A 15,269-nucleotide genomic window follows, 5' to 3' on the forward strand; every position below is an offset into this window, starting at 1 on the left:
TGCAGGTGAGGATTAGTCTGCATAATTATGGAAGCTGATTGCTTTTCAAAAGCACAGGTTAGCAAACTACAGTCCTTGGGCAAAATTTGGCAGTCCACCTTCCTTTGTAAATAAAGTTTACACACCCATTTGTTTAAGTATTGTCTATGGCTGCTTTTGCCCTGAAATGTCAGGATTGAGTAGTTTTGACTGTATGTCCTGCAAAACCTGAAATATATACTATCTTCAGTAGTTTTGACTGTATGTTCTGCAAAAATCACGGGCTGATGAAATACCAAAAATGATTTAAGTGGCTTATCAGCTGACAAGTCAATTAGGTCCTAATTTAATGTTCTTGAAAACAAAGATTTGAAAATCACTTGACTTGCAGAAGGATTTATTAACCAGCCATTAAGGTAATGACCTTTCTCAATATCTGCCCCATATTTCAAATCATTCCTTTGTCATTTGTGTCATCCCAGAGACAACATAGTAAAATTGGTAAACGGATGAAGAGTTGGTCTCTATTATGAAGAGAGAATGGGAGATTGGCAAAAGGGAGATTAGCCTTGACTGCAGGCTAGCTCTCAGACAGGTCCATTTTATGACAAAAATACATATGGAGGTTGACGTCTACAAAGTAGCCTTAGCAGTGGATCCCTTGAAAATCTTCATCTCCCCTCAGAGGTACACCCACACCAGCTTGAGGGTCTCTGTGTCACATTAGTACCAAGCTCCTGAACAAGTGCGAGATTTCTCCTATAATTTTGTCCTTCCTATGCCCTTTAATCATAAGCAGATATTTAATAGGACCAGGAAACATTTGACAAAGGAGACAAAGAGCTAGTTCTTATATATTCTTTGGTATCAGCTTATCTATTTCAGGTATCTCTGTGTACCTCATTTTCCCTAGTAAAAAATGGGGTTTGCATCACTCCAAAATATTATAAGGTTGCAAAGATTATTAAACAGTCTGAGACTTCTGATAGGAATTTCAAAGGGAATGTGCATTCTCAAACATCCAGCATTTTATCGTAGAGTTTATGTTTTCTGTTATTTTAAAGAGCATAGTTTTCCTGTCACAGGGCATGATATTAGAGGGAAGGAGAAAACATAATAAAGGGGGAAAAAAAGGGTAAGTTTGACAGCAACTTTTAAAGAATTCCAGCTGTATTTATTTCCCTGTTCTTTGTACCTCTTGCCGCTGGCCACGACAACTGGGAATATCTTTCAAATGACACAGGTGGTATAGGAGACTAGAAGAAAATATTACCCCAGGTCAGAAGTGGCCTCTCAAGGGCCACAGTCCTTGAAGCTGTTGGAATACTTCACACGCTAGATGCATCTTTTTTACAGCCTTCTTTTCTTTTCTCAAATAATGATTTCCATTGGCAGTCATTGTGGCAAAATTATTGATCTTAGAAGTTTTAAACTACTCAACTGTAATTTATATTTACAACACAAGACTTTACAAAGCCATAGGAAAGGCTTAACTCAAGAAATTCAAATAACCTCATTCTGCCTATCTTTACTTTGGTTGTCTATTCCTCTCTTGAATTATTTAAATAATCTATCATATTCTTTGATCAATAATGACTGGAACTATAATCCTTTTCTTATCAATAAAAGATACATGCATGAGATTTGATTTTTACTTCTACAAGTAAACAAAAATATGTAGAGATTCACATTTAGCATCTTAGTATCTATTTAATATTCCTCTTCCTAGAAGGAAGTGTATGTGATAAAAAAAAGTCAGAGTTTGGAGTGAGAAGACATGAGATTGACCATAATTTTAGACAAGCCACTTAACTGAGCTTCTATTTACTTATCTATGAAATAATGATAACAATTTTCCTCTCTGATATTATTCCATGTATGTGAAAAGACATATATGAACGCAGTCAATATAAACACATATATTCAAAAAATACAGCCCAATGAAAATAATTCTCTCTGCTCTGCTCTATGGAGTTTAAATTTTGTAAGGAAAGGACAAAGAAGATTTTAAAAGTCTAGTCTTATTTATAAAGGACCATTCATGTCTTATCTGTAAACATATGGTTTATTTATGCTTTTAATAACGAAACTAGGATAAATAATCAGTTCAGTCGAACATAAAATAATTTTATCAATATAGTATTTGCAGAGAAAGAATTCACTTCATCGAACTATCACAACACTGAATTTCACAGTTAAACCCACGTGCAGACTGTAGTATAATTTTACAGAATGTTTTGATGGAATGTGTTAAATATAAAAATAATCCAATTCAATTTCCATTTAGCACATTGTACAAAACTCATTCTTCAATGGAATTAACAAGTTTACAATCTTTCCATAAGGTGCTATGTATTCAAAGTGCTCTGTAGCAATGAGGTTGAGAGCAGCGAAAAAATACTGTAGAACGCCACAGTAATACAGCTCAGTAATAAATGAAATTGGATATAATGTAGATGAAATCCACTCATAAAATGTAAGACAATGGAGATCTATGATGTGCCATGAGAGATGCTCGTCCTCAGTAGGGGGTGGGGCTGAAGGACTTCACATATATATCATTACATTCCCAATAAAAATGAGTTTAAAGTTGAGGTCATCACTTTTAGAGTGAGTACCATTGCCTAGAGAAAAAAGAAAAAGAGAAGAGAGACAGATGGTAAAAGAGAGACAGAAAGAGAGACAAAGTACACAATGCTTCTGCAATCCATTTTCCAACTGAGACCAATCCTCAAAACAATCAATAGTCCGTGACAGCAGTTTTCAGACTAGAGGGTACATCAGAATTACCCAGAGGGCTTATTAGCACACCAATGGCTCTGCCTCACCCACTGAGTCTCCAATTTAATGGGTATGAGATGAAGGCAGGAATTTGTATTTGGAACAGTTCTGGGTGATGCTGATATCCTGATCAAGGGACCACGTTGTGAGAACCACTGGTCCATTATACCTTTGATCACTGAATGACTCCTTTATTAAAATGAAACACATCTATAAAGATAAAAAAAAAAAAAAAGATAATATGCCTGGTCCTTAGGGACACAGGGCAGCCAGTATGGATTGTATAATGATTAGGGCAGCAGTTCTCAATTTTGCCTACATTGTAAAACCAACTGAAGAATTAAAAAACAAAACAAAACAAAACACTGATGCCTACACCCATCTAAAACTAATTCGATCTGAATCTCTGGGGTAGGGTCAGGGATTGAATCATTCATGAAAGTGCCCCATGAAAGTCTAATGTGTAGCATAACTAGAGAATCACTGCTTTAGGACATTTTCTTTCACCTCCTCACATAATGAAAAGATGGCCAAACATGTGCCCTTTGGGGCACTGGCATATGAACAAAGAAAGATATCACAAGGAAATCAAAATCCCCAAGGGGCACACTGATACACAACTATTCCTAGTGATATGGGGGCAGGGGTAATTTAGAAAGAAGTTGTGACCATGGATTTGCAATGCACTGCAGGGTTAGTTCAGAGGTTTGAAATAACAGAACTTTGGAAGGTGAGCAGTATGCTAATTTAATCCAAGTTTCTTTTCCATTGAATGACACCAGCCAGAGTCTAGAGTCTAGAATGTTGGTGTATGGACTGATGTGCAATGTTTACCTGCTATAATGATTGTTACTCATTTTACGCAGCTAAATTATTTACTACATTGATTTAAATTGAGTGGCCCTATAAATAAGGCCCCCAGGAATGAAATGCCACAAGCATTTACCTGTCTACCTCAGAAAGCAAGACTACGGAAACACGCAAAAACAAAGGGCAATTTGAAACAAGATTTACACTTAAAATTACTCATCTGGCATAAATAGAAAGCATGATTATTTCTAAGTGTAAGTGAATAGACATGCCATGGAATCCTTTTCTGGAAGGACTTACAGGTCTGGAGCAATCTTTAGCACTGAGTATACTGGGAAGGACATTTAGAGCTCATTTTCACAGGCAAAGCCACAGATTGTAAATAAAACGCTCATGTATGAACCTGGGACTAATATGTGATTATAAATTAAAAGGAATTTAAACAAACCCCAGATATCAGGACTGGGACTTTCAGGTAATCTTTGGTAAAAGTCAAACATTTGAAAACTATCAATTTGATTTGAATGTAGACATGTTAACTATGTAGACTTAGGTATCAGCCTCCCAGTCCTCCATTAGGAACCGGCACCCTAGGGAGCGTTTCAGCAGCTCTTCTCAAGGTACTTGAGGTGCTACAGACCAGCATTGGCCGACTGGGAACTGCTCAGACAAGCACAGGGATTTAAAAAAACAAAAAAAGATAAAATCTAAAGTCCTCATTAGCTGATTCACTTTGTTATACAGCAGAAACTAAAACACCATTGTAAAGCAATTATATGCCAATAAAGATGTTAAAAAAAAAAAATCTAAAGTCCTGGTGAGATGCTCAGGTGATCCTTCTCCTCTGCCCTAAGTCTTCCAGAAGACGTCTTGAAAATATCCTGAAAAATAATAAAAAGGATAGGACTCTGAATATAGTCACTCAGGATAGTAGCAACCAGGCGCTAAGGATACGAGGGCATCAAGGAAATAGCAGGAACACGAGGAAATGTTGGAAATAATTTTGGTCTTTAGTTACAATCTTCAATATTTTACATCTATATATATTTTTTAACACGTTTTAAATATTTTAACATATGTTACAGATATATGCTATATATATTTATTAAACTTCACAAAAGTGCAGAATGGAGACATAGAGCCCATTTAAAGGCTGACAATCACAAAGGGAAATTAATTCTGGAATAGAGTTTAAGCCTTTCCTCCTGTGACCTGTCCCTGTGGCACACGCTCTCCTCTGTACCCATCTCTGGGGCCCTGTAAGGGAGGCAAGGAGGATCTCACTGCTTCAGAGAGCTGTGCTTGCAAAGACAGGGGCTGTGACTTAGAGCTGCAAAGGGAATAGAGACTGGTCCCTGTGTGGCTTTGGCCACCCTGTCCGTCTCACCCAGCCCCCCGTCCTGATGGGCTTGGGGCTCAGCAGCCCAGACTTGAAGCGTGTGTGTGTGCAGACACTGAGAAAGGCATGAGCCAACCCAAAGGGGAGGAGACCCCAGGTGGGGGAATCTGTTTAATCCTGCAGACAGGTCAGGCTTAAACTCACCATCAGCCGCGAAGGCTCTCAGGCCTTCCTGTGGTTCAGCGAAACATCTGGGTCTTCACTTCCTCTGTGCACTGCATGCTCTTGCTTCTCTTGGGTCCCAGTGCAATCGGGCTTTCCAGGGAGTGTTCCTGCGTCCCGTGCACTCTCTCTCCTGGGCTCTGACCCGCTCTCTTGGGATAATCCCAATCTGAATTCTTCAGCTGCCCCCGACTCCTGCCCCTCCTCAGGGCTCCGCGTCCCTGCCTCCTCTCCCACGGACTCCGCCTCCTGTGTGGGTTTAGCTTCCCCTCCCTCCCGAGCCGGCCCTGGCAGTGGGGCCCTCCCTTCCAGGTCAGAAGGTTCCCCTGGAGCCTCGACCGCAGCCTCCGTCTCCCAAGTCACTGTCGCCTCCTCCCCGCTCAGCGCTCTTTCCTCGACCGCCACCTTCTCTGCAGCTGCCGTTTCTCCTAGTGTCTCACCCACTCTGTGCCAGCTTTCCTCCTCAGCCACATCTGAAAAGGAGGGGGCTTCACGTGCTTCTGTTTGCCCCGCAGCTGGCTTTGAACCTGCCGACGCCTCCCGCTCTGCGGCTGGTCCGGCCGCGCCTCCTCCTTGGTGGCCATCTTCCCCAGCTGCAGCCACGGCCCGCAAGCCCCCGTCCCCCTCGGTGGCCCCGCTCTTCATCAGCCCTACCCCCAGAGTGCACTCTTCCTCCGCCGCCTCCTCTGGGTCCTCATCCATCACTTCTTCACTCAACTTTCCTGCCACGGTGCAGTCTCCCTCGGGAGCATCTTCTTGGATCATGGCTGGGACAGCCACTCCCTGTGGCGCCTGTAAAGGCCCTTCTTTATCCCTCCCCTCCCAGCCCATCAGGCTGGCCTGATCTTTGGCTGCGCACTCCCGGGCCTCGCCGGCAGCCCCGGGTGTCTGCGCCTTCCCCGAGGGCTCGCTTTCGGGAGCTCCTGACACCCCGCCTCCTGCAGGGCTCGGGCCCCCGTCCTGCCCTGCGGGGGCCACGTTCTCCCCGACGAGCAGCTCTGCTCTGCCTCTGGGCCCTGTGTCTCCAGCTTCTCTCAGTCTTCCTCCTCCTTCTTTCCCCCAAACCGTTGTGTCTTCCAGGGACTCTTCAAATTCAGGGCATGCTTCAGACATGGTCTCCTCTCGCTCTCTCAGTGGAGCCTCCCCTCGCGGCCCTGCGTCGCCAGTCAGTTCAGACGCCCTCATGGCTGCTTCAGCCTCAGTATCACGCTCCGTGTCATTTTGGGGGGCTTGTGTCTCTTCCTCGGGTCTTACTTCCTTCATGGGTTCCCCCTCTTCCTCTTGCAACTTTTGCTCTTCTTCTAAAGTGTCTTCATCCTGAAGCGCCTTTGTCCTTGTCACCGCTTCCCTCTCGGATTCGGTTTCCCCCAGAGGTGGCTTCGGCCTCTCAGCTGTCCTTCTCTCGGGCGCTGCATCTAATTCCTCAGGTGACACTTCTTTCCTCTCATCTTCCGTCTTACGCTCTGCCTCCATCTCAGCCCCCTCCCTTTCCACAGGGTCCTTACGAAGTCCCTCGAGGCTGTCCTCCAACACCCCCGTGCGAGTTGCCTGGGCCTTCACAGAAGTCGAGGAGCTCAAGGGCGTTTCCCTTCCCAGAACTGCCCCCCTCTCCCTGGCTGGCTCCTCTCCCCGCAGTATGGCCTCTTCTAAACCCTCCTCTCTCTCGGATGTAGCGTCTTCTCCGGGTCCCACGTCCTCTAGGTCTGTGGACGCTTCCCCCTCACTGTCCCCCACACCTGGCTGTGCAGACCCGGCCCCGCTCACAGCCGCTCCCTCAGGCTCTCCCTCCTCTGGCCTCGCCGCCTCTCTCAGGGCCGCTGCCTCCTGAGCGCTCTGTGACTTCACGGCTGCTGCCTGGCTTGTAAGCACGGCCTTCCCCTCACCCTGCTCCCCGTCGGAAGCTGCCGTGTCCGTCTCCAGCACCGTCTGCTTCAAGGCCTGCTCCTCGAAAGCCTCGCCTTCACTCAGACCTCCAGAATCTCTTGCTGCCTCTCGTCCTCTGGGGTCTAACCCCTCTTTTTGTGGCCTTCTATCCCCTTCTGCTTCTGCCTCTGCCCCACCTACTACGCCCTGAGGGATATTACTTTCCTCTGTAAACTGTCCTACTAATGCCGGCTGCTCTACTGTTGGCTTCCACTGCCCCAAGGGAACCTCATGAACCCCTGCTTTTCCCCACGGCGCTGCATCCCCTTTTTCTTCTGTGTCAGCATCCCTGTGTTGGGGACCTTCATCTTCCTCCACTGCGTCTTTCTTCTCCAGTGTATGCTCTTCTGATGCAACTTGCTTGGATTCCTTGTTTGAGCTGAGTGCTGCCCTTTCCTCCACCACTAAATTCCTGTTCGGTGCTATAAAATAAGGTTAGAAATCAAGGTTACTTTAATCAAAGTGCAGGGAGGAGATATTACAAAAACTCTTAGATATATAAAAGATGTCTATATATAATATCAAGGGGCTACTTATATTATCTATACAACATTTTCTTGGTTCTAGGATGCCATTGACTATAACATGTACCATGATTTAACAATGGCTTTTCGTGATGAAAAGAAATGGTATCAAATTTAATGAGCACATTGGTATTAAAGGAAAATTGAACATCAGAAATGTTGAAAACAAACAAAAAGTCCATGTCTTAAAATAATAAAATCTCTCTCTTTCTCTCTCTGTCACACGCACACACACACACATATCCCACTTTCATTTGAAATATTAGGACTTGCAGAAAAAAATTATGCAACAAGGAAAATAGTGAGGACTTAGTCTTAAGAATCATTGTTCCCTATAGCACCATAATATGCCTGTTAGCATATGTTTCTTGTACTCATATGGGCATTTAGCAACAGAATCATAATACAGTGTGAACTGATCATTATCCCATACATTACTCCCATTAAAGCTACTATATCTAGATATAGTCATCAAATAACTTTGTAGTTCAAGGTAAGACTTTTTACTAAAGACACAAATTTGTATTATAGGTCAGAATACCTCCCATCTACATTCAGAAACTGATTTGCCTTTGGCAAAACAGGATCACAGAGCAAGACCAGACTTTGTAGTCTGGGACAATTTTCAACATAAATAACCTACTTGAAGTATTTCATAAGTTCTCATCCATAATTTCCTGCAAATCTGGGTGTTCTAGCTTTTATACTTCAATAAATACAAGTTCAATATGTTTCTTAGAAGGCTTCAAATAGATTTCTTATTATTTAGCAACTACATGTATTTCTGTTGCAATGATCCATGCAAACTAAATAAAGGCATTTCAGGCCAAATACCCAAAGCATTTAAATTTTCCAACTGCAGAATAATACTTAAGGAGATAACTTCTAAAATGGTCATCTCAATGCTTTCTATCAATCTAATCTTTTTCATTTGTAAAACACACTGGACTAGGTGCTGTAAAATAAGTTATAAAACCAGGGTGTCAACCTCCAAATTATATAAATTTATAAAGTAGGCAAGTGTGCCTTCCTCACATTTTTTCTCTTGCTTGCCCTTTTGGCTAGCCATATCACCCCCACCCCATCACCAACAATCTCCCAGAAACCTAAAGCCCTAATCTTACTCACTTTGTCCCTATTCTGATACCCCATCTGGGAATGTCTTATAACTCTAGTTCCTCTCCTAACACCACACCTGGCTGTCCCTTTTGCCTTCCCTTGGCCTCTTGCCAGCTATTAAAATAAAACATTTTGAAATAAGACAATGACAGCAGATATTACATTTCCCTTAAAAATGTATTTGGAAGGTAACTTTATTCAAATGAGTAACATAGAAACTTCAGGTCTATCAGCGGGGATGGTGTTGACTTTTATAGGGGGTCCTCAGCATACCACAGCAGTTATTTACTAAATATAGAACCAAATGCTCACCCAGAGAACATGGAGCCAATTCACTTGAAAGAATACAGTTTGTTTTATTTTGTTACAGATTATTACTGGATTCAAAGCAAATGAAAACCATGAGTAACAACAATGTGTCAAGTCCCTTTAGTAGTATATGTGTTGTTATTCAAATTCCTGCATGAAAGTATATTAAACAGTTGTCAGAGGAATCAGGCTCCCTGACTTCAGACTATACTACAAAGCTACAGTAATCAAGACAGTATGGTACTGGCACAAAAACAGAAATATAGATCAATGCAATAAGATAGAAAGCCCAGAGATAAACCCACGCACATATGGTCACCTTATCTTTGATAAAGGAGGCAAGAATATACAATGGAGAAAACACAGCCTCTTCAATAAGTGGTGCTGGGAAAACTGGACAGCTACATGTAATAGAATGAAATTAGAACACTCCCTAACACCATACACAAAAATAAACTCAAAATGGATTAAAGACCTAAATGTAAGGCCAGACACTATAAAACTCTTAGAGGAAAACATAGGCAGAACACTCTATGACATAAATCACAGCAAGATCCTTTATGACCCACCTCCTAGAGAGATGGAAATAAAAACAAAAATAAACAAATGGGACCTAATGAAACTTAAAAGCTTTTGCACAGCAAAGGAAAGCATAAACAAGATGAAAAGACAGCCTTCAGAATGGGAGAAAATATTTGCAAACGAAGAAACTGACAAAGGATTAATCTCTGAAATTTACAAGTAGCTCATGGAGCTCAATATCAAAAAAACAAACAACCCAATCCAAAAATGGGCAGAAGACCTAAATAGACATTTCTCCAAAGAAGATACACAGATTGCCAACAAATACATGAAAGAAAGCTCAACATCACTAATCATTCAAGAAATGCAAATCAAAACTACAATGAGGTATCACCTCACACCAGTCAGAATGGCCATCATCAAAAAATCTACAAACAATAAATGCTGGAGAGAGTGTGGAGAAAAGGGAACCCTCTTGCACTGTTGGTGGGAATGTAAATTGATACAGCCACTATGGAGAACAGTATGGAGGTTCCTCAAAAAACTGAAAATAGCACTACCATACAACCAAGCAATCCCACTACTGGGCATATACCCTTAGAAAACCATAATTCAAAAAGAGTCATGTACCACAATGTTCATTGGAGCTCTATTTACAATAGCCAGGACATGGAAGCAACCTAAGTGTCCATCGACAGATGAATGCATAAAGAAGATGTGGCACATATATACAATGGAATATTAGCCATAAAAAGAAACAAAATTGAGTTATTTGTAGTGAGGTGGAAGGACCTAGAGTCTGTCATACAGAGTGAAGTAAGTCAGAAAGAGAAAAACAAATACCGTATGCTAACACATATATATGGAATCTAAAAAAAAATTTTTTTAAATGGTTCTGAAGAACCTAGGGGCAGGACAGGAATAAAGATGCAGTCGTAGAGAATGGACTTGAGGACACGGGGAGGGGGAAGGGTAAGCTGGGATGAAGTGAGAAAGTGGCATTGACATATATACACTACCAAATGTAAACTAGATAGCTAGTGGGAAGTAGCCGCATAGCACAGGGAGATCAGCTCGGTGCTTTGTGTCCACCTAGAGGGGTGGGATGGGGAGGGTGTGAGGGAGACACAAGAGGGAGGGGATATGAGGATATATGTATATGTATAGCTGATTCACTTTGTTATACAGCAGAAACTAACACACCATTGTAAAGCAATTATACTCCAATAAAGATGTTTTTTAAAAAAGTCAGTTATGAAAAATATTTAAAGAAAGTCCTCTGTTTTGCTAAACTGGCCTCTAAATTTATGGAATTAAAGAACATTCAGGAATACAGGGTAATAAAATTGCCTAGCCACCATGTAATAATATACTATGCCTAAATTCTAGGAGAGAAAGTGCTAATGGCATCCAGCTGAGCTATTACAAGCACACACACACACACACACACACACACACACACACACATAGGGGAGTCAGACATGACATTTCTGAAGCAAGGGAGAAAGTAATTGAAGCCCTTCTAAGAAATATCAGTACAAAAATACGACATGTTCTTGATAGCAACCTCATGGGCTTTTGGGGAAAAAAATAACGAATATAAGAAAGTGAGCAATGTTCACAAACAGGGGAAATCTGATTTAGTGGCTGAGTGTGTGCTTGGGAGTCAGGCAGACCTGGGTGAGAATTCCAGCTCTGCCACATAGTTGTACGAACTTGGGAAATAATACTTCTCTAAGCCTTCATTCTCTTATCCATAAAACGGGAATAGCAACACTTGACTCACAGAATCCTTGTGAGAGTAAACCATAACATGCTGAGCACAGTGCCTGGCACACAGAAAGCCCTAACAAATCTTCCTTACACTCTCCCCTCCCACTGAGCACAATGTATGATATTTCTTGCTTGAATTGGATTTAATAGACAACAACTACTCTACCTGCATTGCAGAAGTTTGGGGAGGTACACTAGAACTCCTCTGGTTGAACGCCCACTACGAAAGATGGATTCTCGAAGCTCAGTGTCCTTCTGCAATTCAGCCCACTGCAAGTTCAAGTGTCACCTGGTCCTCTCCACATTGCCCCGGGGGAACGGGAGCTCAGGGAACCAGCACAAGTGCAAATCGTCTGGCTGCTTCTATTTGTTGTGAGTAATAAAGTCCTTTTTCTCTGACCCAGGAGTCTTGTGTCTTCTGATGCAGCTGTGGCTGGCTAACTTATTTACTTGATAATAGAGTGAAATCTCATATACCTCCCAGCGCTTGATGCCTGTTATTAAAAATTGGAGGTGGGGGTAATGTGACCATATGAGGAATAAAATGAATCACCCTCCCCCCGCCAACTCCCACACACACATACGTATATTCAAATCAGGGTGTTTTTTAAAAGTCATCCACTAAATATAGGGAAACCTGATTTCAAGGACACGGGCTGTTTGACCAGATATGTATGAGTAATGGTCTGTTGAGTCACTCTAATGTGCACTCTTGCAGCTGGAGTACTCATCGCCAAGAGCCAGGTCATCTGCTGATGGCAATGAATACTTCCCGAGTTTTGAAAAATAAGGAGTTCAAGTAAATCATCATGAAATGTGCCTGGGCTCTTCATGTCTCCAATGGGTCAGTTAGGTATATCCACCTACCTGGTCAGCTAACTGGGAGGCAGGCTAAGAAAGAAGACTGGTCTGAAAATCCCTACCAGTATTTTTCATTATCTGAAGTCCTTTTTTAAAAAAATTCTAAGCACCACTGTATTCAAGAAAGAATGATAACTTTCATATCTGCTGTCAGCTCCAAAGCTCCCCTTAATGCCTCCACCTCCTGCCATCATATTCACTAGTTGAAAAGAAAATAAAGCTGGTAGAAGGAGGAAACAAGGATAGGAAGATGAAAGATGGAAACAGCACTGTCTTTTGCAGAGGATTTCTGAAGGTCTTTCCTAGGTAACGATGTGCCCTTACCTGCACCTGTGTCAATCTCCACCTTCCTTGAGTGCTTCTCTCCTCTGTCTGCACTGCTAACACCAGACTCAGAGTCATAGTGGCAGTGGCAGCCGGGACCCACAGCTTCAGCTACTACCCATCCAACTGATTGGAGACCATATAAAATATCAAAAGGTGTTAAAAACAGGTCATGGGAACATTGTAAGTGGAACAGCAGAAAGTGGGATTAATTTAAAAGCATTCACATTAAAATATGACCCTGTTTTTAACATTTATTAAGATTAAACAGAGTTCAAGCTATGATTTCAAAAAGAAAACACAATAGAAGATCATGAAGTAAAGAAATCAAAGCAAAGAAATACTTGCATTAAAAAAAAAAAGGCAACAGCCAGAAGCAGTGACGGATTTGCCAAATACACATGCAATGAGATGACTGGAAAGGAGTTTAGTTGCCTTTTGCTTTTTAGAAACGTGTTATGGCTTTTATAATCCCAATCATCACTGTTCTATTAGATTTCTAAAACTACCAGAACTGACTATACTATAAGCATTTCATCCATTAGCAGATTTTAGTGATTTGACCCCAATACTCACTCCATGTGAACAGAGCCAAAAAGCTATTGCATGATTCCTATAAATTTGACAGTAAAAGCTGTTGTAGAGATTCCTGTTATCTGCAGCTGATTACTAGCACTGAACTTTAGGAACACAAAGACCTAAGAAGTTCAAGTCCCATACTAACTGTGTCAGCTTGGGTAAGTTCTTCGTCCTAAGCCTAAGCCTCAGTTTACCCATCTGTGAAAAAGAGATATCTACTCAGTGGTTACATTGGGAGGATTAAATGAAATAATACCTGTAGAACATGCTTATATTTCACTTATTAGCAAGTGCCTGAGCACTTAATAAATAATAATAGATGATGAAATGATAAGCATGTCTATTATAAGTATTATCGCCCAACCTGATAACTCTCGACAACACTTTAATATCCATTAACTTTGTCTTTAGTGTCTGGCACATCCCTGTCTACATCCCTGTCTACATCTGATGACCTGTGTCCCTAAATCCCTGACATCTTATATTATGCCGCCTCCTGGTTAACAAAAGCTCACTCAAATAACACTAGACCTAGATTTGCCCTCCTAGATAAGAGCACAGTTTCTCCAAAATACCCTTTCACCCCTCCCTCCCACCCTCCCTTGCTCTCTATCTCTCCCTTTCCTTCTCTACCTACCTTCTCTCTTCCTTTCTTGCTTTCTTTCCTCTCAGATATTCTAAGCAATTTGGTCCAAAGACTGTACTTCAAGAAAAAACACAACTAGAATGTGGTCCCTTGCTCAGTTTAAGGTGAATTGCTAAGGAGCAGTTAGTTACTTACTGATCCCTCTGTGTTTGGAAACAAATAGTGAAATATCTGCCTCATGTGGCTTTTGGAGAAAAAATGGAATGACTTAACTATACTAATCTTAAGAGAACAAACATGGAAATGAAAAGAGGTGCATCACATAGTTCCAATGTATTCTCTTTAAAAAATGTTTTGAACATTAGTTTTCCTCATTCATCCAATACACCAAATAAAAAAAGTCTTTTACAATAATTTAAAGATGACATCAACTCATGAAACTTAGGTTATAGTTGGATTTTTTAAAACCGAGCCAACCTTTAGTAACTTTATAACACAGTACCTATAATTTAAATATCATCTTACCCACAGCACTGTATAACTAGAGAGCTTAAATAAACAGTGTTTTAGTTCTTTGTGTATAAATCTGCTTTGCTGACTAAGCAATAGAAATCCAAGGATGGTAGGCAGGAGGGTGGGAGGAAGCCTGATTTGGTATCAATTACTGAAGCTTTGTTTCATCAGAGCCAACAGGACATCTAGGTTTCTCCCCCAAGTAGTCCACAGGCTAAAAAGAAATATGGTTTATTTTACAAATATTGAATCATTATGTTGTACACCTGAAATTAATATAATGCTGTATGTCAATTATAAGTCAATTGAAAATTTTTTCCATATGGTTTACAAAAATAATAGTAATAATAAACAATTAGCAGCTACTGAACCAAAAGACTATTCTAAGAAGCCAAACAGTACTAGCATAATCTGAAAATTACAACTCACTCAGAATTGCCTGAAGCATGTAATCTTTCTGTCTCAGGACTGTAATCACCACTTGCCCACATCAGCTGGCTTGCCCCTGGAGGGTTAGGCTTTGGAAGTCAATGAGAGCCTGGACAGTTTGGTGCTGCCTGCTTCAGATTCAGCAAGAATGGGACACTGGCCTGAGCATTAAGGATTTATTAGGTGTGAGATCAGAAAAGACCTCACTTGGTCATTTTTTTCTCAGATGTTCTTCTGAAACTGAAACTTAAAAGCAAGACCCTGGCCACTGTCTAACTTTGACCGTTTTCCACCTACAGTAAAGGAGGACTATGCATGCTGAGACTCCCATGCCAGCAATGTGACACATCACCCTGTTTCCTCTATCTATTTAGCCCTTCATCCCTCAAGGCTCCGCTCCTTCACCTTGCTATAAAGATGACCATTAAAAGCAAAGAGAGTTGTCAGTTCCCACAGCATTTGTAGCAAAATGGAAGAGGCTCAAACAGAGAATTTCACAGAGAAATACTTTTTCCACTCAAATGATATAGGATATTTCAAGATGTTTTTAAAATACCAAAATATTATTGCATTCCAATGTGAGCTTCTTTTATTATGAAACAAACATATTTTAAAATAATATATACATTGTACTTTCCCAAAATATGAAAATAGTACATATTCACTACTTAAAGCT

General features: G+C 41.3%; 1 protein-coding gene across 1 annotated transcript in view; it reads right to left on the bottom strand.

Moving 5' to 3' along the window:
• Window positions 1-5,131: 5,131 nt before the first annotated feature.
• The window catches only part of ERICH3 (glutamate rich 3), a 113,448-nt gene continuing 103,310 nt past the window's right edge, over window positions 5,132-15,269 (bottom strand). The window contains exon 13 of the mRNA XM_036859410.1: window positions 5,132-7,476. Within this exon, the coding sequence (XP_036715305.1) occupies window positions 5,132-7,476 (2,345 nt within the window). The remainder of the gene's footprint in view (window positions 7,477-15,269) is intronic.

This window comes from Balaenoptera musculus, chromosome 1, assembly GCF_009873245.2.
Source record: "Balaenoptera musculus isolate JJ_BM4_2016_0621 chromosome 1, mBalMus1.pri.v3, whole genome shotgun sequence".
In the NCBI taxonomy this organism is placed as follows: domain Eukaryota; kingdom Metazoa; phylum Chordata; class Mammalia; order Artiodactyla; family Balaenopteridae; genus Balaenoptera; species Balaenoptera musculus.